General features: G+C 51.5%; 1 protein-coding gene across 2 annotated transcripts in view; it reads right to left on the minus strand.

The window, feature by feature from the left end:
• Positions 1 to 4,803: 4,803 nt before the first annotated feature.
• The window catches only part of SUFU (SUFU negative regulator of hedgehog signaling), a 99,866-nt gene continuing 80,214 nt past the window's right edge, over positions 4,804 to 24,455 (minus strand). For both annotated transcript variants that reach the window (XM_063338219.1, XM_063338220.1), the window contains exons 11-12: positions 15,095 to 15,163; positions 4,804 to 11,886 (exon numbers count right to left, since the gene is read on the minus strand). In XM_063338219.1, coding sequence (XP_063194289.1) covers positions 11,797 to 11,886; positions 15,095 to 15,163 — 159 coding nt within the window. In that variant the 3' untranslated portion in view covers positions 4,804 to 11,796. The remainder of the gene's footprint in view (positions 11,887 to 15,094; positions 15,164 to 24,455) is intronic.

Here is a 24,455-nt window from a genome sequence, read left to right on the forward strand (position 1 = left end):
ACAGCCCTTCCCTGGGGTCCGACGGGGACCCATGGGCAGCGGGGCTGGCGCTGGGCTGTGGCAGGAAAGCCGGGGAGAAGCGTCCAAGCTCTTCCTGCCTGCGCAGCCACCGGCAGCCCTCCTCTCCCTGGGGAGCTGCCCGGCTCCCCCCGCTGCCCGCCGCCCTGTGCTGCCCACCGCACCGCCGGGCAGCGAACGCCTCTCTGCCCGGCCCTCCCTGCCGCCGCCATGTCCCCCAGCCCGCTGGGCAGGTCCCGCCCGGGGTCTCCGCAGGGATGCTCGGGCGCTGGCGGAGGTCACCCAGAGCCAGGCCAGAATAAACCCGGGGCTCCCCATGAGCAAAACCCCAGGGCACTGCCAAACCGGGGGTGGGGGCACCCGCACCCCCTCCACGGAAGCTGCCGGCGTGAATCCAGCCCATGCACACCCCAAAGGTGGGGCCGGGGCGCCCGGCGGCCAGGGTTAGCCTTTAACCGCCCAAAACACGGCACGGAGGGAGAGGAAATTCTTGAGGCACCCATTAACACAAAAGGAGTCGTACTTTACATTCGGTCCCGCTTACGGCTTATAAATGATTACTGCACCTTTTAATAAATGGTTAATCAAGTGTTAGAGTCCAAACAAGTTGATGGGTTGCTTATTACCATGGTTTATAACCTTTTATGAATGCCTTCTGTCGATGTACTTATAAACATCCATACCACGTACTTCTCGTGTCTTGACATGTTGGTCACATCTGTTCAAAGTTTATTAACTCTTGAGCATCTCGCTAATGGCAGAGCGGGAGGGATCCCGCTATTTATCTGTATTAATCCGTGCGGCTCAGAAAGCACACCTGCATGGCAGGAGCCGGCCGAGGGCGCGACGTGGGCACCCCCCCTTGTTCTGAAAAAGGTTCGAAGCAAGCGGGATGCATCCTCACCAGGAATAAGCCGGCAGCGGGGTGTTAGTCTCGTGGGTGCGGGTTGTTTTTTTTTTTGCCACCAGGACAAACAAGTGAAGGGAAGCTGGTGGCAGATTCTTCGTCTCTTGAAGTCATCAAGCCGAGACAGGACGTCGTCCTGGACCGCCTGCTTGAATCAAAAACACAAGTTATTGGGCTCAACGTGAGGGGAATTGGTTGAAATTCTCTGGCCTGTGAACACGGGAGGTCGAATGGGATGATTTAATGGGCTCTTCTGGCCTGGAAATGCACGGAAACATCCTTGGCTGTTGCTGTTCATGCGCGGCTGAAGCCCCCCTCGCGTCATGTTGCAAATAATGAAATAAAACTCTCAATAAGCTGAATAATCAGAAAACAATTTTCCAATAAAAGCGTCCCCCAAAATCTCCTTTTAAGGCAAGGACTGGGATTCCCACTGCCGAGCGTGTTCCTGACGCCTCGCGTTATTGTTCGGCTGCCTGTACCGGGGCTGGGCAGGCTGCCACGCCGCCCCGCGCCCCCGGGGACGCTCCCCACCACGGCCCAGCCAGCCCCCCCCGCCTTCTGAACCCTTTTTGCCTTTATTTTTCCCCTTTTGCCCGATGCTTCAGATAATTTTCCTGTACGAGGTGCCGTGGCCCCGCATTCGCTCCAGTGTTTTTAACAGCGAGATTAGCGCACTGGGCAGACAGGGATGGTCCCAGCCCTGGTGGGAAGCTGGGTCTCTCCGGTTGCCTTGTCCCTGGACACTCCTGGAGGTTTTTTATTATCTTTTCCCTTTGCTCCTCGCTGCCTGGTACCCCATCTCCTGCAGCAGGAGCATCCCCCGCGCGGGACAGCCTCGCTCGCTGCCCTCCAGAGGGTTATTTGTGGCCGGAGCGTGGAAAGCCTGAGGAAATGTGAATGATGGGGAAGAGCATTAAAAACACTTTTCCCTTTGGAAAAACAAAACCGAACCCGAAGTACGCTTTTGTGGAAAGCTGCGGCGGCAGTGGCTGCTGCCTGAGATGCACCCGCAGCCAGCGCGTCCCTGCCACGGGTGAGCGGTGGGGACCGTGGGGACAGAGCCCGCACTGAGGCCACGCTGGCCATGCTGCCACGCTCCGTCTCGTGCGCTGCTTCAATTAGTGTGAGCGATGAGGTCTCAGGGCCATTTTTTTCTCCTCTGCCCAACAGCAGGACCAGTTGCTCTGGGAGCTCTTTGAAGCTTTTGGGCTCCTAGAAAGGGAGCTGGGGCACGCGTGGGGTTCCCCATGGTGCCTCTCCCACCCCTGCCAGCTCTCGGTGTCCCCCCTGAGATAGTGGTTTGCAGCAGGGTGAGGATGCTCCCCAGCTCCCTGCTGTCCCCGAAGCTCAGCCGTGGGGCAGGGGGTGTTCATCCAGCATGGGGGGAGGCAGCAGGACCAGCCCAGCCTGGCTGCTGCGGGCCCCTCTCCGGTTACGGCTTGGCCATGGGGCCCCCGGGAGCGCGGGGTGTTAATGTGTCAGGTCCTGTGTGACGGGCCGTGCCGGGAGGCTTTCCTCCCCACACAGGGGCTGCCGGCTGGCTGTACCACCAACACCGGCCGGGCGAAACAGCAAGCAGGAGAGAAATGAGGCAAAAAGATGGGGAAAAGAAAAATCCAAAGGGATCTGGTGCACCGATCTCCCATGAGCCCGCATTTCTGGGCGCTGCGTGACACATCCTCGTGGTTCAGATGGGCTAAAGCATAGAGAACCCCTCCCTCACATGGCGGCACCATCCCACCGTGGGCTGGGAACATGCCACGGGAAGGGACATGCTGCGGGGTGATGCTATGGGAGGGGGTTGGGGGGTCAGGACTGTCCCTGTGTGCCCAAATCCAGCACAACCAGCACTCGCGCTGGCTCTGCCCTGGGCGGGCAGGGAGCATGGCAGGAGCAGGAGCCCCTTCCCAAGGGGGCTGCCCCCTTGTCTTGTCCTGTCCTGCCCCACGAGGAGGACTCATCTCCCATACCACCTGCCCTGCAGGCGCATCCTCTTCCCCATCGAGATTCCCGGGTGCTGCCATTCACTTTTGAGACGGGAAACCAGCCCCAGCCTTCCCTCCGCACTCCAAAAAAAAAAAAAACCCCAACAAAACAAAACCAAGGGAGGAGAGAAATAAACAAACAAATCCCTTCCCTCTCCTGGCTTGGCATCTGCTCGCAGCCCTTCCATTATTAATTAGAGAAGCTGCCGGCGTTATTAGCAACAAACCGCTCCTAATGAAGTTCAGAGCCGCAGATCCAGGAGGGGCTCCCAGACACCGCTTTTCAGAAACCTTAATTAAATTCACCGCCTGAAGGTGCTTTCGGCTGGGGTGGAGGTGGCGCGGGGAGGCTGCCCGGGCCGGGCACGGATGCGCTGCTGGGGGGGCTCAGAGTGAAGGGTGACGGTGGGAGAGGGGCACCCGGCTGCGCCACAGCCCTCAGGGACACCCGGTCCCCTCCGGATTTGGGGCTGAACCGAGGGATTGCCTGGGATGAGCCGTTGTAAAGTGAGGACTGCCCAGCCACTGCAGGGATGGTGAAGGCAGACCATTTAGTTCATTAATTAAATTGACTGAGAGCCAGGGGCAGGGGTGGCCGAGGACTGGTGTGGAGGGCTCCCAGCGCTGCTAAAGCAGCGGGATCCCCAGCCGGTCCCGGCTCCGCCATCCTTGCTGGGATGTCCTGCCGGGGTGGCCCTTCGCTTGCAAATGCTTTGAAGCCCAGGAAGGCAAGGGGCACGGGGTGTCTCGGGCCAGGGGACCAGCTGCCACTGGCCTCTTGTTCCCCCTGTCCCCACCTGGGTAAAGAACCTCACTGGGGATCCCAGTTGACCAGCAAGGTTTCCTCTAGTGACATGATGAAACCCAGCCAAGCCACGGCCATGTTCCCTTCGGCACGTCCAGCATGGGTTACTCTGCACCGGCGGCGCTTGGAGATCCCGCTGCTTTGCCTTGGGGCTGGGACGGTTCGTGTCTGGATGTGGCTGCAGGAGGGGTTCTTTGGGAAATGATAGTTTTCCCCCCAGACTTCAAAAGAAAACAAAACCTTGCAGGAACTTTTCCACTGTTTGCTCCCCTTTCAATGCAGGGAAGGCCGAGATAAAACCCTCCAAGAGCAAGTGCAAAACCTGCCCAAAGCTGGATCTCAGCTCCTGTGCATCTTTTCCCTTCCCTGACACTCTTCCCCTGTGCACAGCGATCTCCCTTCCCCCCCGATATTCCACCCTTCCTCTCTCTGACCTTAAAGGAATTTATTACTGAGGAGTGTAAAAAGATTACTGCAAAATCGTTCTGCGTTACTGGGAAATCATTGCAACATTAGCTCAGTAATATTTTTTCATAAGTGTTTGCTGTGTCTCTTCTCCGACATATTCGGTCTCCACGCGCACATCCACACCCCCGCAGATCCCGAGGAAGCCAAGAGGCGCTTGGCAGAGGACGGGAGCGTGGACCTGACCCGGCCCTCACCCCGGTTCCCTCCCTCCCGCGCTGGCGGACGCAGTTGCCATCCCTCAGCCAACCGGCCGCGTCCTCGGACCCGCGTGCAAGCGCTCCCCATCCCACCTCATCCAAACGGGATGGAAAACGCTGGCTGTCAGGGCGCTCCAGGGTTTCGTCAGCAGATGCTCGCGGAGGATCCTGCACCTGGCATGGCCCCAGAATGGCCATTTTGCTGATTTTTTGGGGGAAAAGGAAGATCCTTTTCTCTCCCATGCTTGCACTTGGGAGGTCTGTGCGAGACACCCCGCTCCACCGGGGCCGGGGGGAGAAGATGCCGACGAGGAACGGCGGAGGGTAAGGGTCTGCCGAGGCAGCCATGGGGTCGAGCGGGAGGCAGGCGGCCCCGGCGAGTCGCCGGCAGAGAAGGACACTGACAATTCTGCAAATACGTTTAATGCACTTAGAATACACGGGAGGAAAAAAACGTTTAGTGATTCACAAAAATATTACAAAAAGTCACGTGCAGGCGAAACACACCCAGCACTGCAATAACAATGTAAGAATTTACATTAGAAACTAATATAAAATATTTAAAAACCTCTGCTAGTTTAGCTTTCCATTTGTTTTTTTGTCTTTTATAAAAAAAAAAAAGGGAGGAGGGGAGGGGGGAGAAAGGCCATCTACAAGGTACTGATACACCGGCTGCAGAAACGCGGGCTCCTTCCAGCCCCGTGAGTAGCGTCCTCGGGCTCCTCGCTCGACACGACCCCACGCACGCAGACCGCACACACTCGCACACGCACACACGCACGGCTGAACCACAGAAAGGTCCAGCTCCAGGCTGCGAGGGCAGCCCCAGTGGGCAGGCTTCGCTGTGGTCCCGGTCACCCCATGTGTCCCCCCCAGCCCTGGGAAGCTTGCCTTTGCTCTAGGTTTTGCAGAAACCGGCCAGCATACAAAACAAGTGGCGTCCCCAGCGAGCGGCAAAATCTCCATCCCTTTAAAAAAAGGGAAAAGCCGACGTGTCCAACCTGGGCTGGATGGGAGAAGGGTTTTCAATGACTAAACTTGGGTTTGGAGCGTGACCATGGCCAAGCACCGGGACGCCAGGGCTGGATGGATGCAAGGAGCATCCCGGCACAGGGGCCAGGGCATCGGTACCAACCCTCAGCGGGATGCTGTCTGCCTCCACGGGGCTGCAAATGCTGCTTCGGGGAAAGCCAAAAGCCGAGAACAAAAGGGCCTGGAGCCCCCAGCCCAAGATCAGTCACTGCTGGGATGACTCGGACACTCACACCCGCCTCCCCTTCCTCTGCCCCCCTGGGCTTCGCAGCCCGCTTGCTGCCACAGGAACAGCCAACACCGCAAAGTCCTTCTGCGTTTCTGTGCCCATCCTGCCCGCAGCATTGTCGGCACATGCCGTGTTTATGTAGGACCTACCGCACACGGTGACAGCTCGGTCCCTCCCACCCTCGCCGCTCGTGCAGCAGAGGGTTTCCGGAGCCGCACTTTCGCTGCAGTTGGGCCCCAGGGAAAGGAACAAAGGAGCCATTTTCATCTCCAGCCTCGCCGGGAGCGGAGGGAGAGGGCGAGAGAAAAGAGCAGTGTTTGCAAAACACAACAATCGGCAGGAAATTTTCCTCCGGCTTTTCGAGGTTGGGTGTTTTTTTTTTCTCTCTCTCTCTCTCTTCCTCTTTTAAAAGAGGGGAGATGCAGCATCAGGACAGTTTAAAAACAACCAGGCACCAGCCAGCCACATCTGCCACGTGCAGCCCTTTCTGGGCTGATCTTCCTCTCCCGCTATCAGGGCCCTACGAGCCGAATGGTGAACGATGGCGTGGTCTTTCGGCGAGGGAAAGGGAAGGGGCTGCCTTCACGGCTGACTAGAAATGATGTTTCTGAACTGATGTGCCGCTTATGATGATTTTATGGTCTGTCAGCAATTTTAGGGGGAACAGAATCACAGTAGAAATGAAGAGGTGGTGAAGCACGATACACGACAGGTTCACTGCCTGAGAGAGACAGGTCGACACAGGGCCAGGTTTAAAACACATCTGCAACCTCGGGCTTATTCTCCATTTGAAATTTTGGACTCATGTCGAACACAAGGCTTGGTTGTTTTTTTTTTTTTAAATAAAAGAGAACAAGCAAACACTGCACAACAGAAAAAAAAAAGTTATAAAAATAGTATGTTGCTACCATGCTCGTTAAAAACTGCCATGGTCCCAGAGACCTAAATCCAGCTTTAAAATCTTGGGAGGTGAACCCCACCGGCAAACGCGCATTTCGAGATTGTTGTGGATACAGTTTGGCAGCTGCGCAGGCTGGTGTTTATCCATAGGGAGAGATGCACAGAAAGGGATTCCTGGTTGCTCGACAATTCATCTGCCCTTGCAGCTTCACCCACAGGGAGAATTAAGGCACAATATATACTCTGAACAGAAGGCAGTCACGCAGAGGACCAAGTCCCCGGGAGGTGGAAGGGCTCTCGTGGTGCTGGGCTCCCTCCTCCCCTGGCAGTGATGGTGCAGGGGACGAAGCCCAAGACTTCATACAGCGGAGCCACAGGGTGCACAGCCGTGCCCTGGGATAGGGGAAAATAGGACACGTGGGTCTAACGGTTTCCTCTGGCCTGAAGATCTGCAGATCTCGTCTCCCCACCTGACATGACGCTGCCTTGCCCCGGCCAGATACAAGCCAGCAAAGCAGGTCATGGACTCTGGATGCCCAGCCAGGAGGAGGAAGCAGTCATCAGGACAGATAAGCAGCCGAGCAGCCAAGATCCCATGCTGACCTGTCGTCTAACCCAGCGTCCTGCGAAGCATGCGGTCAGCCAAACATTTTCCAGTGAAGCATCTGAGAAAGATTTTTCGTGAGGAGCTGGGGGGACATTTGACAAAGGGAACGGATGGTGGGTGAGCAATAAAGCCGGCTCAGTGACCAGCCTGGAGGTTCTCACGAGGGGCAGCGGAGCACGAGCACCACTACTCACTAATTAAAATAACAAATGAGACTGAAGCAGCCACATTGCCACTCCCCATCTTTGACTCAACCTCAGATGCAGCTAACACAGCCATTTGCAGACTCCACCATCAGCGGCCAGCGCGCGAACACGCAGTGGGATGTGCGTGGCCAGCCGCTCACAGGCCAGTGGGTCCTAGCATGGAAAGGAGGACTTGCCTGCAGCAACTCCATGCTGTTCCAAGGCCCTGGTGATTCTCGCTTTGGTTTCTAGCTTCCCTGCACCCATGTTCGCTCCCCTTGCAGCGCCGGAGATGCGTAAGGGCTGCGTCGCCTTGAACAAGCCCGAGTGGGTGCAGGAGGGAGGCTGCTGACCTGCTCTCTCACCATGCAACCTCTCCCCAGCAATCTGCCCCCTTCAAGCCAAGCATCGCTTTCAACTGTTGTTTTTTTTTTTTTTTTTTTTTTTTTAGAAAAAAAGCTACATCCCCTAAATATTTCTACTGGTCGCAGATGAAAAACAACACAACCCCCACTTCTTCAAAGACCATTTGATGACCCGATGGTGTCATTTCAAAAGCCATCCAAAAGCAACTGCATATTTGAAGTGAAGAGCTTAAGAATATCATTTCAAATCACTGCTGGCAAATCTATGTACAGTAAAACCAATATATCACCATCCTCAAAGACATTATACACAGCAGGCACCACCTATCTAAGCCACTGAAAATATCACTGTAGGTCACACCAGCTACAAGACTGACTGCTCTGCTCGGATCGTATCCCACATACTTTAATATTGAAACTATACATTCCTTTCTCCTGTTTTTAATCACGAGTTGGGAGGGAGAGTAGTCCTGGGTTTGGGACTCCTCTTGTTTCAGAATTGCTGTCACGTGTTGGATTTTCATGGCATTGTGGGTCTGCCATAAGGCTCTTCATCTCTGGAAATATCCCTATCAGCCTGCATTTCTCCAGGAGGGAGAAAACCCATACTTGCTGCTTCTAAACTGCATTCATTTCCATCCAGATAACTATCTTTAGCCAACACAAGCCTCACGGGTTTTGGTTTCATACAATCCTGCTTCAAACCTTCTACACCGTCTAGAAAAAATCAGCACCAGTGGACCCACCGTCTCAGCAGGCTTGGTCTAGAAAAATACCATGGCGTTTATTACTACTGATGCATTTCCCTTTTTCAAACTACTTGCTCACTAAAACACAAAGGTTTCTTTTCCATTTCCTACACACGCAGGCATGTCCTCTTTCCCCACGATGAAAACATCCAAACTCGAGATCTCATTTACTTGCCAGTGAATAAGCCTTTGGCATGGTTGCAAACTCAATGTGAATCAGGGGAGGGGAGGTCCTGCGGGTGCGCAGCTCTTCACGACACTGAGTAACATGCAACTTTCTTATTCTTAGATAACTGTTGAGAGGCAGCGCCACGACCTTGGAGCTTAAGGGCTGACTTTCACCAGTTTCTCCCTGTTGGTCTAACAATAAGACAGAGATTTCTATTTTAGCAGTTATTTTCCCCCTCAACTAAATAGGAAGATTTCATTTCCTTCCCTTCAAACCTTCCCCTCAATTGTTATCTGGCTACCAGCAAAGATCTGTGAGAAAGTGTCTCAGAAATAGAGATTTCTGGCATGCCACCTGTTCATAACTCAAATACACAGAACTATATATAAATACATGACACGGAACAAAAATACACACACACAAGGAATACTGGGTGGATTTTCAAATGCATTCAGCTTGCTCCCTCTGAAGTCAATGAAAACCCAACCCAGAGCGTCTGATGAGAGTAAATACGGTGAGGAAAACATACACATAAGAAAGGCAGAACTGGAGCACAAGCCAGCTCGGAGGAGGTGCTTTTCCTGCGTACAGCACTGCATCCCCGCTGCGAAGGCTCACGGAGTTCATGGGGCAGGAGGTCCTAAGCTTTCCAGATGTGTGTCAGAGCCCAGAGAGGGTCTGATGGACTTCTCTCTGCCCCGTGCTGATCTCTGCAGGAACAGCAACAATTGACCTTCCAAATGTCCCTTCTCCACTAAGATGTGGATTTTAAGCTCCTTTTAATGAGAGCTAGCATCTGGAAACAAGGAAGAGCAGCCAGCATCGTGGCAACGGGCCAGCTCTGCTGCAGGCACCCTCAGCAAGCTCGTACAAGAGCAGTCCATGGGCTACTGTTGGCGGATGGCTTTGGGACAAAACTGTAGTCGCTGCCCTTGCCTTTCTCCCGACTGCCACAATCGTCTGTTTGTTCATTATCTTGCGGTGGGACACTTGGGCACGTCATTTTTGAAGCGGGACTGGTTCATTTTCATGCCGCTTTCTCGCCCACGCTGTCCCCTGCATATACGTCTACCGTGCAGAAGGGATGCTTAGTGCTAACCAGGACAATGAAAACTGGCCAAGAGATCCCACGGATGAATGCAGTCTGCCACAGCACAGAAATCACTCTGGCTGGCACACGCAGATATCTGAAAGTTTGTTCTTTCACAGCAGGATTTTAAGATGATCCTCTGAGTTCAGACAAAATGACAAACTCATTTACATGTAAATTGCTTTCGTAGCTTTGCAGAAAGGAAGGTTCTGCCGAGCAGTGTTGGACCCTGCATTTGGCCTGCCTTAAATTATAATATAACAACAATTATAATAATACAAATACTACTTTGTACACAAAGCACGCCCTCCCCTGCAAACCCTGGCATGCTTCGGTAGGTCCTACAGCCCTCTAGTCAATAATCACCCTCTCTGCACAGAGAGACATTGAGTGACTTGCCTGAGGCCACAGAGGAATTCTGTAGCAAGTCCAAGGAAAGCTTTGTGGCTCCTAGCTCTGCTTCTTGACCAACATTAACCAGCCTCAAATATATGCAAAAAAAGATCAAAGCTGGCTGTGCCAGGAAGAAATTAAATCAGAAAACAAACAGAAAACCAACCCTGGGGTACTGCGAGGCCTCCCGGACTTTGCTGTTTGATCAGGGGAGTTAAGCGTTAAAAGCTTTTGTTATACTTGTATTACGATCACACAGCAATTGCGCATGTATCACCGAGTTAGCTTGTAGGCAGAAAGGGGTGGAAGGAAAACTGCATCTCCCCTGACAAGGAGTGAAGAGTTGTCACCACAAGACAATGGGCAGAGGAAGGCTGGGGAATACGCATCAGAAACAACCTGCAACAGCAGCAGGAGGTAAAGCCTGCGGTGGTTTGCTGCAGCATATCCACAGGGGCCAGCATCTCGATGCAGAGACACAACCTGACCCCGCAGAGCCCATCTCCTCTGCACACCACGTTTGCTCCAAGGAGGAAGCCACAAGGATTTAGACAGAGAGGGTCTTTTCAAACTGATTTTGATGCTTTACAGTTCAAATCTATCTGAAAGGAGGGATGTCCGCACCAACGAGAGCCACCACAGCGAGGGTAAAGGGGAAAACGGAGCTGCACTAGGGCACAACCCTGCTGGACCAGGGAGAACAGTTAGCTTTATTGAGGCTGAATCTCCTCTCTGCTACGCCAGGGCAGTGGAGATCTCCATTTCATATGCTTTCAAGCAGCCCCCTGGATCCTGCAGAGCTGCTGAAGTTGTCCCTGTGAACAAATGGTCCTTTCTAGCTTCTCAAATTCTGTACAATAGCAAGGAAAAAATACTTGACAGTATCTCTTTAAAGATAAACACACTGTAAACAGGAGATCTCCCCCGCCCCGGTAGCTTTCTTCCTTCTGCTCGTGCAAAACCAGAGGTTGCGACCTTCCCTGGGGTTCAGGCACAAGGACAGGATGCGCGAGAATAAAGTTGCCTCTGTTTGCAGCGATACCATAGCTAATAGCACCAAGACCAACACTTAAAACATGCCTAATTTGAGGGCAGGGAGGATCTGGGTTTGTTTTTCTTGACTGAACTAGAAAGTTCATCTTTAAATCTGTTCAGCTTCAAGCATGTGAGCTTTTGGCCTCCTTTAAACAGGGGAAATACCATTCCGTTTCTGAAAAGAAAAAAAAAATAGCACATGGAAGAACAGTTCTGCAGTCAGTAAAAGTTTGGCTAACAAAAGGACTCCAGAGTCACGTAAAGAACATTTAATCCATGGATTATAGGCTCGCACCTGGCAGAAATGCATGTGTAAATACAGGCGTGCAGAGTGTCTACACCCTGGGCTAAGGCAGAGGGGAGTTCTGTAGCTAGGAGAGAGAAAGGATTCTTACTACTAATTTTCATAGTTAAATATTTCTCACTCACACTCACACATACGCAGGCTGTTCCCAGAGAGCTCAGCCTTGGGAAGGATAAAGGAAAGGGCTCAGTTCGGTCTGGGCTGGTGCTGAGTAGCTCCTCTTCTGTTTGCAGTGGTTGTGCAGCAAACTCTTTTCTTTGCAGGCAGAGTTTTTACTGCATTAATTATCCTGTGAGTCACTGGGTAATGGACAGTAACTTGGCTCTCCCAGTTGTTAGAAGGGTGTAATTCAGCTCTAATGCAGCGGGTTGTCGAACACAGCATCTGGCAAGATGGAAACTTTCAGTTTCTTTTCAGGCCAGCTGTACTCCTTTGGAAGTTTAAACTGTAAGACAGTAAAGAGAACCAGTTAATGTATATCACTGCAACCTGCACAGAAAAACCAAAATCGTTGCAAAGGCAGGCAGCCCCATGTTATTATTATTTTTTAAAACAAGAGGCCACTAAGAAAACATTTCCCCATCAGTATGTTTTGGACAGCAGTGGACGTTAGATAATGTGGCCTGTGCCTCAGCTGCCAAAGTAAAGTTCTGAGATTTCAGCCCAAGCACTGTTTATTTCATCAGATGGATTCTGGAGGGTTTCTGCCCCCAACACCATTTCCCCTCCCCGACCTCTCTGAAAATTCGCAGCACAAGTATTTCCCCTGTACCTGACCACGTCCCTTTCCTTTCATCTACCCCAGCCCCCATAGCCCCCCATTTGCTTTTAAGGGAGACTTACGGCAGCTTTCAAACTCTTGCTTGTACAGGGTGGGAAGTAAGTGAGCTAGCATGGCTCTGCCCGGTGACGGGCTTGCACATGGACATCACCTCTGGGACGGCAAACTGTGCCACCCTGGCTGGGGGCAGCCAGCATGCCCGAACAGCATTTCTGCTCCAGCCCTACCCATCTCTGGTACAAAGGCTTCGCAGAGCGCCTGTACAATGCTTCATATTCACACAGGCACTGGGCTGCTCAGGCTGTTTTGCAAACATGGATTGAAGCAGAGGGAACAGAGATTTTTTTGCCCCAGTCTGGTTTACACAGCTCTGTCTCTGGCCAATGTTTCCCAAACAAGGCAAGTGCACTGGTCCCGTCCTGACGTTGCTCCAGGGTACCCCGCCTTAGGCTGGGAAGTCACCCCAACATCTCCGATCCCAACCATGACTGTGTGGGGACAGAGGACCAAGGAAGCTTACCACCAACCCTTCTCACAATCGCCTTTGGCCAGGGCCCATGTGTCACACAGAGCTCTCAAAAACAGCTCTGGGGGTGTGTGTGGAAGGTGGGGGGTGGAATCTCTTAGGCTACAGATCTGCCCCAGTGCTGGATGGCAACCAGTTCTGGACAAGCATTTCACGCAGCCTCAGCACCCAGACTGAGGGTCCAAAACCCATGGGGGACAACTCTGGAACCCAGTTCGCAGGATGACTTTGTTTTCAAAACTCTGCTGCACCCACAATGTAGCACTGCCTGACACCCAGACGGGACTCCGAGGGAGAAATCTCACTGTGATCCACCACCTCCAGTAACAATTCAGAAGGGTTACAGATACAGTGTTCCTCTCCTAGGAGAGTCCTCAGACCAAGGCCAGCAGTGCTGTAAGCTTCCCAGGGGCTACGTGAATTAGAGAGTTGTTGCAAGGGGACAGTGACCTGCGAATCATCCGTCTTTATCCAATTACTTGTCTTTTTTCCCCGTAAGCACCCTGTTTCTGAAGGACATTAACACACGCTCAGTGGCAGGTTCCTGCTAAAGGAGATCCCCTTCAGCTGCCTGCTCTACAGCCAGGGCAGCTCTAACATGAATTCGGTTCTGACCTTGCTCCATGTGCAGCTGTGTATAAGGGTAACCTGCAGTTGGTAATCATTGACCTTGGTACGTCGGGCTGGTGGTCCAGGGTCTGACCCATGATCTGGGGGCATGGCAGAAGGATCCTTCAGGATAGCGGCTACCCTAAACTCCCACTCTTTCTCCTCCAGAAAACATAAACAGCCCAAGCCCCACTTATGGTTGGTTTTTTTTAAACTCAAGCCCTGTGTAGAGCCTGTACCATATAATCTAGTGGCCCTACACTGCCCAGGGGATTCTTCTGAGTTCAATGTCTAGGGTATGTGAAAAACATGTTGATGATACTCAGACAGATGATTTCACTTAATTTCACTTAACACAGGTGGCTCTTTATGCAGCAAAGGAAAGAGTTTCCTTGCAGAGCTTCGCTCTACCACACGAATATCATCAGCAACAGCCAGTGCTGCTGAGGAACGCCTTCAGTTGGCCGAAACTGGGATCCTGCAAGTTACAAATCCTTGGAGGAATCTGTATGCTGAAAGATCACATTTCATCTCAAGTATTTTCCTTTTTATAAACAGGAGTGGTTCCAAAGCAATCCTCTTGGAGAAGTCATCCTTTGCATTTGTTTGTTTTTCACTTTTTAATTTAGCAAAGTCACAGTAACTCGGAACCGAGTGCCTGGTTGCTGTGCCAGGAGCTGCCATGCCCATTGCCTCTGCCTCTCAGCGGAGGGTGAAGGCACATGAGCCGTCCAAAGCCTTAACTAAAGGGCCTTCAAACCAAAGTGCTCCTGGGCTTCCATGTCACTAGCAAAAATGAGCTTTGGATTAGATTTAACTGGCTAAAAGCTGGCCTGGAAGTCACTGCAGAGCCAGCAGTGTGCTCCCCTCACTCACACAGTGAAGAACACCCTGGCATTAGATCAACTCTGGATTAAACAATTAGAGCCCTGAGATTTTCCTGGGGGGAGGGGAGCAGGGCCAGGGATGGGAGGGCTGCTCTACAAGCCAAGGAAAGTTTCTTTAGAGTCTGCAGGGAGCTGTAAAAAATGGGATTAAAAATATTACATGTCATTTCTACCACTGCTCTTTGAAGTCAAGCAGAATATTTATATGGCATGCATGGGAGACACGGTGTTAAATGTTCCCCAGGAAGAGATCACATGGCAGGGGGAAGTTTAGCACCACACAGCAAAGCTTTATAAAGCTCCCTTGGCTGCTGCTATAACGCTTCCAGGATGGTGATGGTCCTCTGCATGCTGTGCAGGGGCAGCAGGTGAAGGCCAAGTATCAGATGTGAAAAAGCTCCCATCTGCTCCCCTAACCCAAAAAAGGAGGCACCTACAACAGATTGTTCAGCAATAAATGTGCTGCCACCGCTTTCAGCCTTTCTGAAAGTGGGGAAGGTGATGTGCCCAGCACTGCTGCCGAGGACACTATGCATAGCACGGAGGAAACCCCACCACCTGGCCCAGGGGTTGCACCACTTTGATTTGGGGCGCTCAGATATCACGTTGGGAAAGATACTGTTGGAAAGGAAATGCAAAGCCTCCCTTACTATCCATCCCTGCCCTGTATTTCTTGCAATCCCTTCTCTCAGTGCCTTAGCTCACAGCAGATGTGAAGGTTTAGCAAGGCCTCAAGTCTACGGGGCAGGGCTGCAGCCTGCGAGCTGAGGGGAGGATCAAAGGCAAGCTGCTGGATGGGCTGAGCTCTCTGGGACAGTACATGGGAGATACGGGAATGACGCAGCCTTACTTCCTCTGGAGAATTCAGATCTTCTAAATCTTCCAGCATTCTCTCTACGAACTCTTCGGTCAATAGGATCTGCAAAGGAAATACAGTAGTTTACGCCTTTACACTCCTAGTTTTAGCTAACTGCCAAGAGACAGAAGGACTTCTGCAGAGAGCAGACTGTACCAGCTCACTCCTTCCCCCATGTCACACATGTCCTTCTTTCCCGCAATACAAAGGTTTGAGGGCAAGGAGCTCCTAACTTCGCCTCCCACCCCAACCACTGCAAAAAAATGTTAAAATTATACAGCAATCTTTTTTGACCCTCAATTATCTTCCTCAGTCTAAAATTAGAGGCTTGGCTTTAGACAGACAGAGTGGGGATGGAAGGAAGAAAAGGGGTCAAGACAACAACTGTTGGAGAGACAGTGGGAGACAGAGCCGCTTTCATCTGACCCATTGAAGTTAAGCTCACAGTTTAATCAGGAAAGAGCAGCACGGGGAGAGCCTGAGACCCGCACAGAGCCGGTGCTGTGGGCACAGGGAGGGTCCTGACCCGAGTGCAGGACACCATTCAGATGAAGCAGATGCTGGGTACGAGAGGTGCTCCCAGAGGTGCCCGTGCAAGGCACCTCCACATTGTATCGCACATGCCCATCTCACCTGCCTGTGCTGGGAAAGCTTTTGGATCATCTCAAGGCCAGGCTGGCAAGCACAGAGCAGCCCAGGAAAGTGGCTGCTGACCGGTCAAAATTCCCAGCTGAAGACCACAACCTCAGCTCTGTGGAACACTGCAAGTCACACAAACCAGAGACTCTGGGGGAGAAAGCAGCCCTGGGAATTCAAGGGGAGGAACTGCCACCCTCTTTAAAAAAGCATGCGATAGCCAAAAGCAAACATGTCCTGCCTCTCTTCACAACAGCCGTAAAGGCCAGAGCTCCAGGCAGGCCAGCTGGCTTGGCACAGGAGCAGACACGGCAGTGCGGGACCAGGCAAACATCCCCGCGCGGTGAGGGGGCGTTGGAGCGGCATTCCTGGGAGTTAGGTTGCAGCAGTATCCAGCGGATTATTCCCATTTCAGCCTACAGGTTTGTTTCTTCCCCCCTGCTCCTCCTTTCCTTCCTTCGCTCCACCCTTTCCTCTGTCTATGGCGTTGCTTTCCATCCTGAAGCAACCACCATACCCATGGCCCCTTTCTCACCCTTCTCTTTCCCTGCTCTGCCCAGCCACGAGGCTCCATGCTCATTTCCAGAGAAGGGACCGCTCCAGCACCAGACACTGATGGAGCTAAGTGTCCAGCCCCACTGCTCTCTGCTTATCTCCAGCTCCCATCTGGAACAGGGGCAGCCAGGCTGTCCCACCTCTGTGCAGGAAGCCACCTCCCATGCCCGCTGGCTCCTTGGTGCCAGTAACATCAGTGGGGACCAAGTGACTGCCAGGATGCCACAGGCTGTTTAGCAAGTGGAAGCCTCTGGGCTCCATTTTGGTAACACACAAGCAGGGCTATTGCACAGAAAGAGATAGGGAAGACTCTGGTCTCCCCTTCTTCCTTCAGTTGGCAAGAGAAGAGATCTGAAACTACCAAATCCAGATCTGAGAGCTACCAGGTGTCTGCAGTTCTTTCTCCTTCAACCTTGCCACCCTGCTGCCATTGCATGCAGATTTCCCAGGGGATGAGGGAACTGCAACCGCCCCTCTCCACCCTGTTCCCCTCTTCGCTTAGCTTCAACCTGCAGCTGGCTCCAGGCCAGGGTTTATGACCGAGCTGCTCAGCATGGATGCAGGCACCTCCATCAGGCCCCTCCGATCATACCTCGAGCCTGAAAAAACCCTGCTTCAGCTAGGAGCCAGGAGCTTGCTGCTTTGGACAGGACTCTGCAACCTGGCACCAATCCGCAGACTGGCAGGCTGAGAAACATTGCACTGAAACACGCAGTACCACCGCAAACTACTGCAGTCTCCTTGCAGGAGCTGGTAACTATTCTGCCTGTTGAAGTGGAGACACTCGTTTGTTGGCTGTTTGCGGGAGGAGGAAGCCGTCTGTCCATGTCGGAGGCAGGAGGGCAACCCGATCACTCAGCTCAGAAGGAAGAGCTGGGTGGGGAGCTGGGGCTCTGCACAGAGCAGATCGGTTTCTGCGGAGGTGCAGCCTGCAGTGGGGTGAGGGAATGAAAACAATTTGGCAGACATCAAAATCTACAGAGCAGCCGGAAAAAGGAGGAGGAATTGGTATTCACAGCGATCAGGCAGGGAGGAAATGAATATTCAGCCATCCACGGATGAGCAAAAATGCCAGAGGTTGGGATGGGTGAGAGAGCAGGAATGAGGAGCCGCAGCTTTGGCAGGGGGACGAGAAGACAAGCACAGCAGGAAGACCCCTGGGCACTCCCAAGGTGCCAGAGGCAGGACAGAAATGGGAACCACGTGTGTTGTGAGCCAGCCAGCTGCTCTAAGGCTGGAGGAAAACAAGACAGACTATGCAGGGGTAAACAGCAAAGGGTGGAGAGAGTGATGGGGGGAACAGGTCAGGTCCCAGCTAAGCCACAGACCCCCCAGAGGAGGGACAAACCTATGTGGAGCACTGTGGCTAGGATTGACCTGGGGTGCAACCCCCTGAGATGGCTGAGCCCATCTGCAGCTCACTGTCCCCTCTCAGTGAGTTTTGGTAATCCAGATGAAAAAAACCCCAAATTCCACTGATTTCGTGAGCCGAACTGGCTCCCTAAAGGGTCTGACAAGTGGAGTGGGACAGGAGCCCACAGCTCAGCTGGCTCGTGGATGGCGTTTGTGGGATCAAAGCAATGGCAGCCTGCTCTATGCAGCGCGCTGAGAAAAGATCGCAGCACCGTTCTGCAAGCCCTGCATAGACAGTTAACTTTGGTGGAGGGCAGGCGTCACAGGCTGCAATGACAAACTGCTGCAGTGACATTCACGCAGTGTATCACTCAGAACCCATCCTTAACAGCCCAAGTCAGAAAAAACCCACCCCAAACCCTACTACCCTACGCTACTGGGGAGACCTGCTCTCCTTCCTGTAGAAGAAGGGAGGCTCCAAAGCGCGGGTGTAAGCAAACAGACAAGCAGCCATGTCCCTCGGCACAGGAACCCAGCACTTGAGCTCTCCTGAGGATGCAGGGGGAAGACGTGTCCACAGCACACCCCTGCTGAAGACGGGTTTGAAGCAAGAAGAATTGTCATCCTGGATTTGCATCCAGACAAGATTTCTCCTCTTAGAAGTAGCCCAATCAAAACGTCCCAAGATCAGGCTGCCACCCCCACCTGCGATCAGCAAAACCACCTTCGTGCTGGTGAGTGAGTCTTTGCTCCTTCGGAAAAGGATGAGGATAAATCCAATCCCATCTCAGCTTCCCTCACTCGCAATATTTCAGGTTTCCAGTTCTTGTAGCACGCCTGCTCCTGCACAGTATGATACCCCATTACATTAACACACACACGTTATGTGTGCATGATATTAAAGGTGACATTCCCAGCAAATAAACATGACAGACTGCCATTGCTCTAGGCACCTAATTTAATTTCCTCTGGGATTTAAACCTTAGAAGCTCAAATTAAACAAATAGGCCCCGTTCACTTTATATTTCAGACCTGAATCTAGAGTTTTCCTCCGATGCTGTTAACTGATCTTATCAACAGGACACTGCACAGAGATCACAATGGTGAAGCAGCTTATTCCCTTCCCAAAGGAAAACAGAGCCCCACTGTTGTGCTGCAGCCATGGGAAAAGCCGACGCAATCTGGAGGGCAAACGAAGCTGTCCCATGCGCACTGAACAGGCCTTTTCTCCCATGAAATCTCTTGGCTGGTGTTGAGGAAGCAAAGGAGCTCTGCAGAGCGGTGGCGGGCATCCCGGGTGCCGCAGTGGCTGGGTGCTCGCAGCACCGTGTTTTCACAGCTCTGTGCAAACACTCTGTCCGGCCCAGCCTGCCGAAGCTGGTTACAGGGTGTAGCTCAGCCTTTGTGATGGCTGTTTGCAGTATGAACAGGGAATGGCCTCACCAGCCAGCCGCAGGTATCTGAAACATCTCCTTTGGTGCTGCATGGTCCTGCTTGGACCAGGATCTCCCCGACCTGACCCAGAGAGGCCCGGACACGTGCTATCCCAATTGCTAGCGGATCTAGATTCCATTTTCTGTGTTCTTTGTGGCTGTTAGTCATGCTGCAGATGCTTGGAAGACAATGACTAGCCAAAAGATAAGTCCCTGTTTTCTATCACGTGTACCTACTGCACAACCGAGGTCCGAAGTTTGGGTTCTCGCTACTTCACTAACAGCTGCATGTGTCCAGACATGTTACAAAATACCAGACTAGGCTGTCTTATTCAGGTGGATGTGTTCAGGGAACACACGGGCTGCGTGCATGATGTCTCCCTCTCGTGGCAAGCCTCACCTGAGCTTGCTGAAACCTACTTCTTACCTACAGGGCTTACCTACGGGTCAACTGAAGGAGCTTGTGTTGAAGCTTTTCAGTGTGGAAACTTTCATACCAGCAGATAGTTGAGAAACCTGTATCGTGACTCGTTACGGGTACGTGGCTGCAAGTGTATGAAAACAGGCGAGATCTACAATGTACACAAGGTCATGGGGCTCCAGATGAGTTGGGCTGACTTTGAAAGCAACTGCTGCTTAGTAAAACATTAAAGACTATAGTTGTCTTACAGGTACCACCCCAGAGTTAACACCCCATCCCTCACTATAGGGTTCAACCCTACCGTGAGGGCTTGAAGTTCTCAGCTCAGGAAAGGCTGGCTGGGGCCAGAGGTCACACCGATGTTGCAAGCCTGGCACAGCTGGCAAGTCTTTGACCAAGGAAGACCCTCAGAAGCTGAGCTAGGAATTGAGCTGCAGCTCTGTCCTACTTCAGGAAACGCGCTTTGTCCAGGGCAAGACACAATCAATTGGCCCTAGGACAACTAAGCAGCGGTGCTTTTACTGATAATACCCAATTTTCATGCCTACCTAGAAACAAACCAAACAACCCCACACTTTGCCCTAGTGCTTTGTTTGCATTAAACACTGCCACTTGCTTTTCTAGCAGGTTTGTCAAAGAAAGAAAACCATGTTTTATTAGTTCTGGACTTAGTACAGAGCTGGCTTGTACAGCTCAGCCAGAGAAGGTGGGGACGCCTTGCAATAAACCCCTATGAAACCATACCAACCCTTCTAAGAAACTGTTCATCCATCCAGGTGCTATGCCTGGAATGGGTGGAGCAGTTGTGCCCTAAGCCACATGTCATCTGTTACATCTGCAAATACCCAGCAACTTTTAGGAGCCCTTTGCCCTAAAAATGTTGCAGCTTAATTCCTGTCGACAGCACAGCAAAAACTGAAGTTGAAGTGCATCAGCATTTCCCACTGAAACTAAACATTACCAATAAACCTCCCTGATGAATCACACTTTGTGCCACAAGCATCCCCCAGCCCATCTCTCTGCTCTGCCCTTGGCTTGGCCTTCTTCGCGCTGCTTTGCTTTGACTCCAAGTGGTTCAGGGCAGAGGCCCTGCCACTGCATCTTTCCACTTCACGCCCAGCCCTGACACTGTCTGCAGAGGCCACCCGGCCGCCTGAATCCACCACAGCTCTCACTACGGCCTCAAAGGTACCAGTATTGCAACAAACACCTTTGATGGGAAATTCCACTGTTGCTCTTCCAGGAGATTCACAACCCTCCTTGTAAAGGAAAAACATCCACTCACAGATGCCTCAGGGACCCTATTGCTTCACACCGCGATGATACAATCCCAGAAGAGGAAGTATCTGATGACGCTGAAAGATTTTGACCTTGTGGGATCTCTCCATGACATTCCCAACTACAAGGCTGGTCCCAGGGACCTGGGCTTCTCAGAGCCCAGCCTGTCGAGATCCGTCTTGCAGACAAGGCTGCTTTGAGTGAACACAAAGTTTGTCTCAGCTGGGGAGAGGGCTGACAAGGGAGCCAAGACAACAGCCAATATCAATTCTTTCAGAGTGAAAAAGCAAAGGAATAACAGGCATCTCAGGGAATGCTCCAAGTGGGTGGAAGAAAACCTACACAAAGTAGCCAAAATGTAGTTTGAGTAGCAAGGGAGGGGCATTAGTCGATTTAAGAAGGATGAAAGAACTTGACTCATGCAAAACTAGCCTAGACAAAGTACTAGAGAACATGCTGCAGGAGAGTTGATACGGGGAGGATCGTGATGACCTAATGGGACATTTCTACCCTACTGTAAGTTTCTTCCAGTGTCTCATTCAGCAGTGAGGAAGAAGAACACCAAGTGGTAATGCAGCGAGGTTTTGGGGAGTGTTTGGAGAAGACAACAAACTTACTGGAAAAGTGTTAGCTTAGATTTCCTAGAACTGCTCAAGAATTTGGGGGAAGGCACCCAAAAGCCTCTGAAAAGATTTTTCTTGGGGTAGATGCATAAAAAAGCTTTGGAGAAGAGCAGGTTGTAGTTGTACACGACTTAAACCAGTTTGTGGGCGTTGTCCTTAATTCACCATGCCAGGCATAACACATCTATTCAAGTTTGGGGAGACAAAAAATCAATGCCTATCTCTTCAAGAGAGGACTCAACCCACAGCTGCCCCTTACAAGCGAGCATCTCAAACAACAGAGTAGCTCTTTCAAACGTTGCTTTGAACCTCTGCTGCTGCCATCATGCCAATGTGCATAAATGATTTAACATGTGGTACAGCAGAGAGAAGAACCAGATGTGCTCATTTCCAGGGGAATGTCCTAACTCTACTGGAACAGAGTCATTCTCTTGTGCTCTTCGTCTCTGTGACTAATTCAGTGTTTTATATGATGTGGAACAACTCCAATTGGATGAGCTGAGGAAGAACCAAAATACCCTATGGTTGTGGTGCCCATAAAGCCAAGAAGTAGAAACAGGGGTTCAAAACAAGAAAGGAGTAAAATATGAGTTTCTCATATCCTATGTGAGTGTTTTATCCCTCAAATATTGATTAGAGAAGGCAAAACTTCTAATAACTCCAGCTCTGTTCTGCAAAACTAGATTTTTTTTTTGGTTTTATTGAAGAAAACCTTCTATTTCTGGTTTCATTCAACACAAAAGGATACTTTTTTAAAAATCTTTTGGTCTCTTAAGGGCTTTTGTTTCAGCAAGAGAAACTTAAAATATTTAAAGATTGGGCTCAGTCTGATCTTCTTTCCCAGATTTTTCACTTAGGTTGCCAAACCAAAAGAATGGATTGTCCCCCATGACCCCGCTTACAGCAATCCCCCCGCCATGACTGCCAGCATAGATAGTGCATGTTGATAGCTCCTGAATGCTGGATGCTTCCCACAGCCTCCATGTACCTATCCTGCCTACAGGCACATTTAACATTTTCTATGAGAAGTTTGACCTTGCTGTCCTAAGCCTCAACTTATTTTTCCATGCTGGATGCCTTGTTTTTCATTTTTTTTAAAAGGTTTCTAGGGGAAAAGGAATCAAGTTATCTCAGAGAGGTATTTTGGAAAAAGTATTTTTTGACAGTACTAACAAATGCATATGATCATTTTGTTGCAAAGCACGAGAATTACCCCTTATGAGGAGGGCAACAAAGATTAGCAAAAAAAAGCGCTCTGAAGGTCAAGGGAAAATCATCCTCCTGATTGTGAAAATGCTTTGCCAGGTCAGAGGCCTCCGAAAGTCACTGTTTGTCAACAGCCTTTCAGAGAAAGGCAGAAAAATGTACTGAAGAGCTCTTCTTCATTGACCACGTCCCAGCCCAAGGCAGCTCTGCCCCAAACACAGGGCAGAGGTAGTTAAGGAGTAGTTTTCCCTCCGATCATTCCTCTGAGCAGTGAGGGATTGCTATGGCACCAGGCACATCAGGACTAAAGGCAGGGAAACTCTCCAGCGCTCTCAGCGTTTCTGCTGGAAGTCAAGCCGTGTGGAGGAGGAAGAGAAGGAATTTGCCAACTTGAATGAAGGGGAGGAAAGGAAAGCAGAGACGGGCCAGGATGAGGGGAAGACAAGAGGTACAGAAAAACAGGATGGAGGGCAGATCAGAGGCCAAAGCCAGAGGCAACACAAAGGGCAGGGAGACTGGAGGAGAACCCCATTTCCACGGCCTCTGTATCCACACGCTGTCTGCTGGACATTGCGAACCGACTGGCATGGGAGGCAAGCAAAGAGCATCCTCCAGCCGCGGCTGGTGCCGGAGGATAATACCCCACTGCTGCCATGAGCTCCTCAGCTCACGCGGAGACACAGACCTTGTGCTGAGAATCCGAGGGTGCCAACTGCAAATGAACCATAGCCTCCATCTGCCTAACAGGATTCATTCTGAAACTGAGTAAATTACCTGGAAAAAAATCCTCTACACTCAGAGAACAGCGACATTGGGCATACAGAACTTTGGAAATGGCTGCGCAGGGATTGCCTGCTCCATGCTAATTTGGCCCCAGTGTATGTCTGCCGAAACAAATCTGTAACCACAGGATCGCCTGCCGTTTTTCTCCCACAAGACCTCTGCCCTGCTCAGTCCTCAGGATAGTTCTGCTCACTGAATGCAGCATTAGTCATCACTTCTTTTCATTATCATTCACGTTGTTTTCCAGTTCCCTCCTACTCTCTTCCCCTTTATTTAGTATGCTCCATCCGACTACTGCCAGCATGGATTACACTGGAAGAACCTAATCTCGCTGTCCTTACCCCTCTCACAGCCTCTGATGTGCTCAGCCTCACATTCCTGCGAGGCAAGGAAGCGCTCCTCTCCATGCAGCAGATGGGGGAGGGAGGCTAAAAGAAGCTAAGAGACCTAACAAAGTCACAGAGAAAATCTGCAAGAGCAGGGAGCTGAACATGGGTCTTTGACTCCCAGTCTGACCCCATACCCCAGAGAGATCCCTTCTCTCTCCTGACCTGCAAGAATGAATTTTAATCTCTTCCTGAAATTGTTTCTGGTGTTCATCTGTGGAGCTGGAATGCTTGGCAAGCACTGAATTAATCTTCACAGGATGACTGGAAGAAGGTTTTACTGAACAGACGGGCGGAAATTAGCGAAGAGAAAACTGAGTCTCAAGGTCCACTTCTTGCAGGTGCCCATCTCAAGACTCGCAGGTCCCCATTTCCCAGCTCACTCAGCCCTGCCGGGTACAGGGGTACCGCAGAGGAGTTCCTCCCGGCCTCCTCCTGGCGCTGGGAACACAGACCAGACCTCAGGTCCCAAGACGGCCATCCAGAAAACACAGAACACAAACTCACTTGCCACCTGAGAACATTTCAGCTTAAGACTCTGGAATAGCATTGAGAAAGAACAGAGTAGTAGAGACAGGGACAGGATCCAGTTCTCCAGGGCAATATTTAACACACTTCGCCATGAGACTGTTGTGGTCTTTCTGCAATTACTTGCCTCGTTCACAACACAAACGAAGTGGA

This window comes from Chroicocephalus ridibundus, chromosome 6 (genome assembly GCF_963924245.1).
Source record: "Chroicocephalus ridibundus chromosome 6, bChrRid1.1, whole genome shotgun sequence".
NCBI classification, from domain to species: domain Eukaryota; kingdom Metazoa; phylum Chordata; class Aves; order Charadriiformes; family Laridae; genus Chroicocephalus; species Chroicocephalus ridibundus.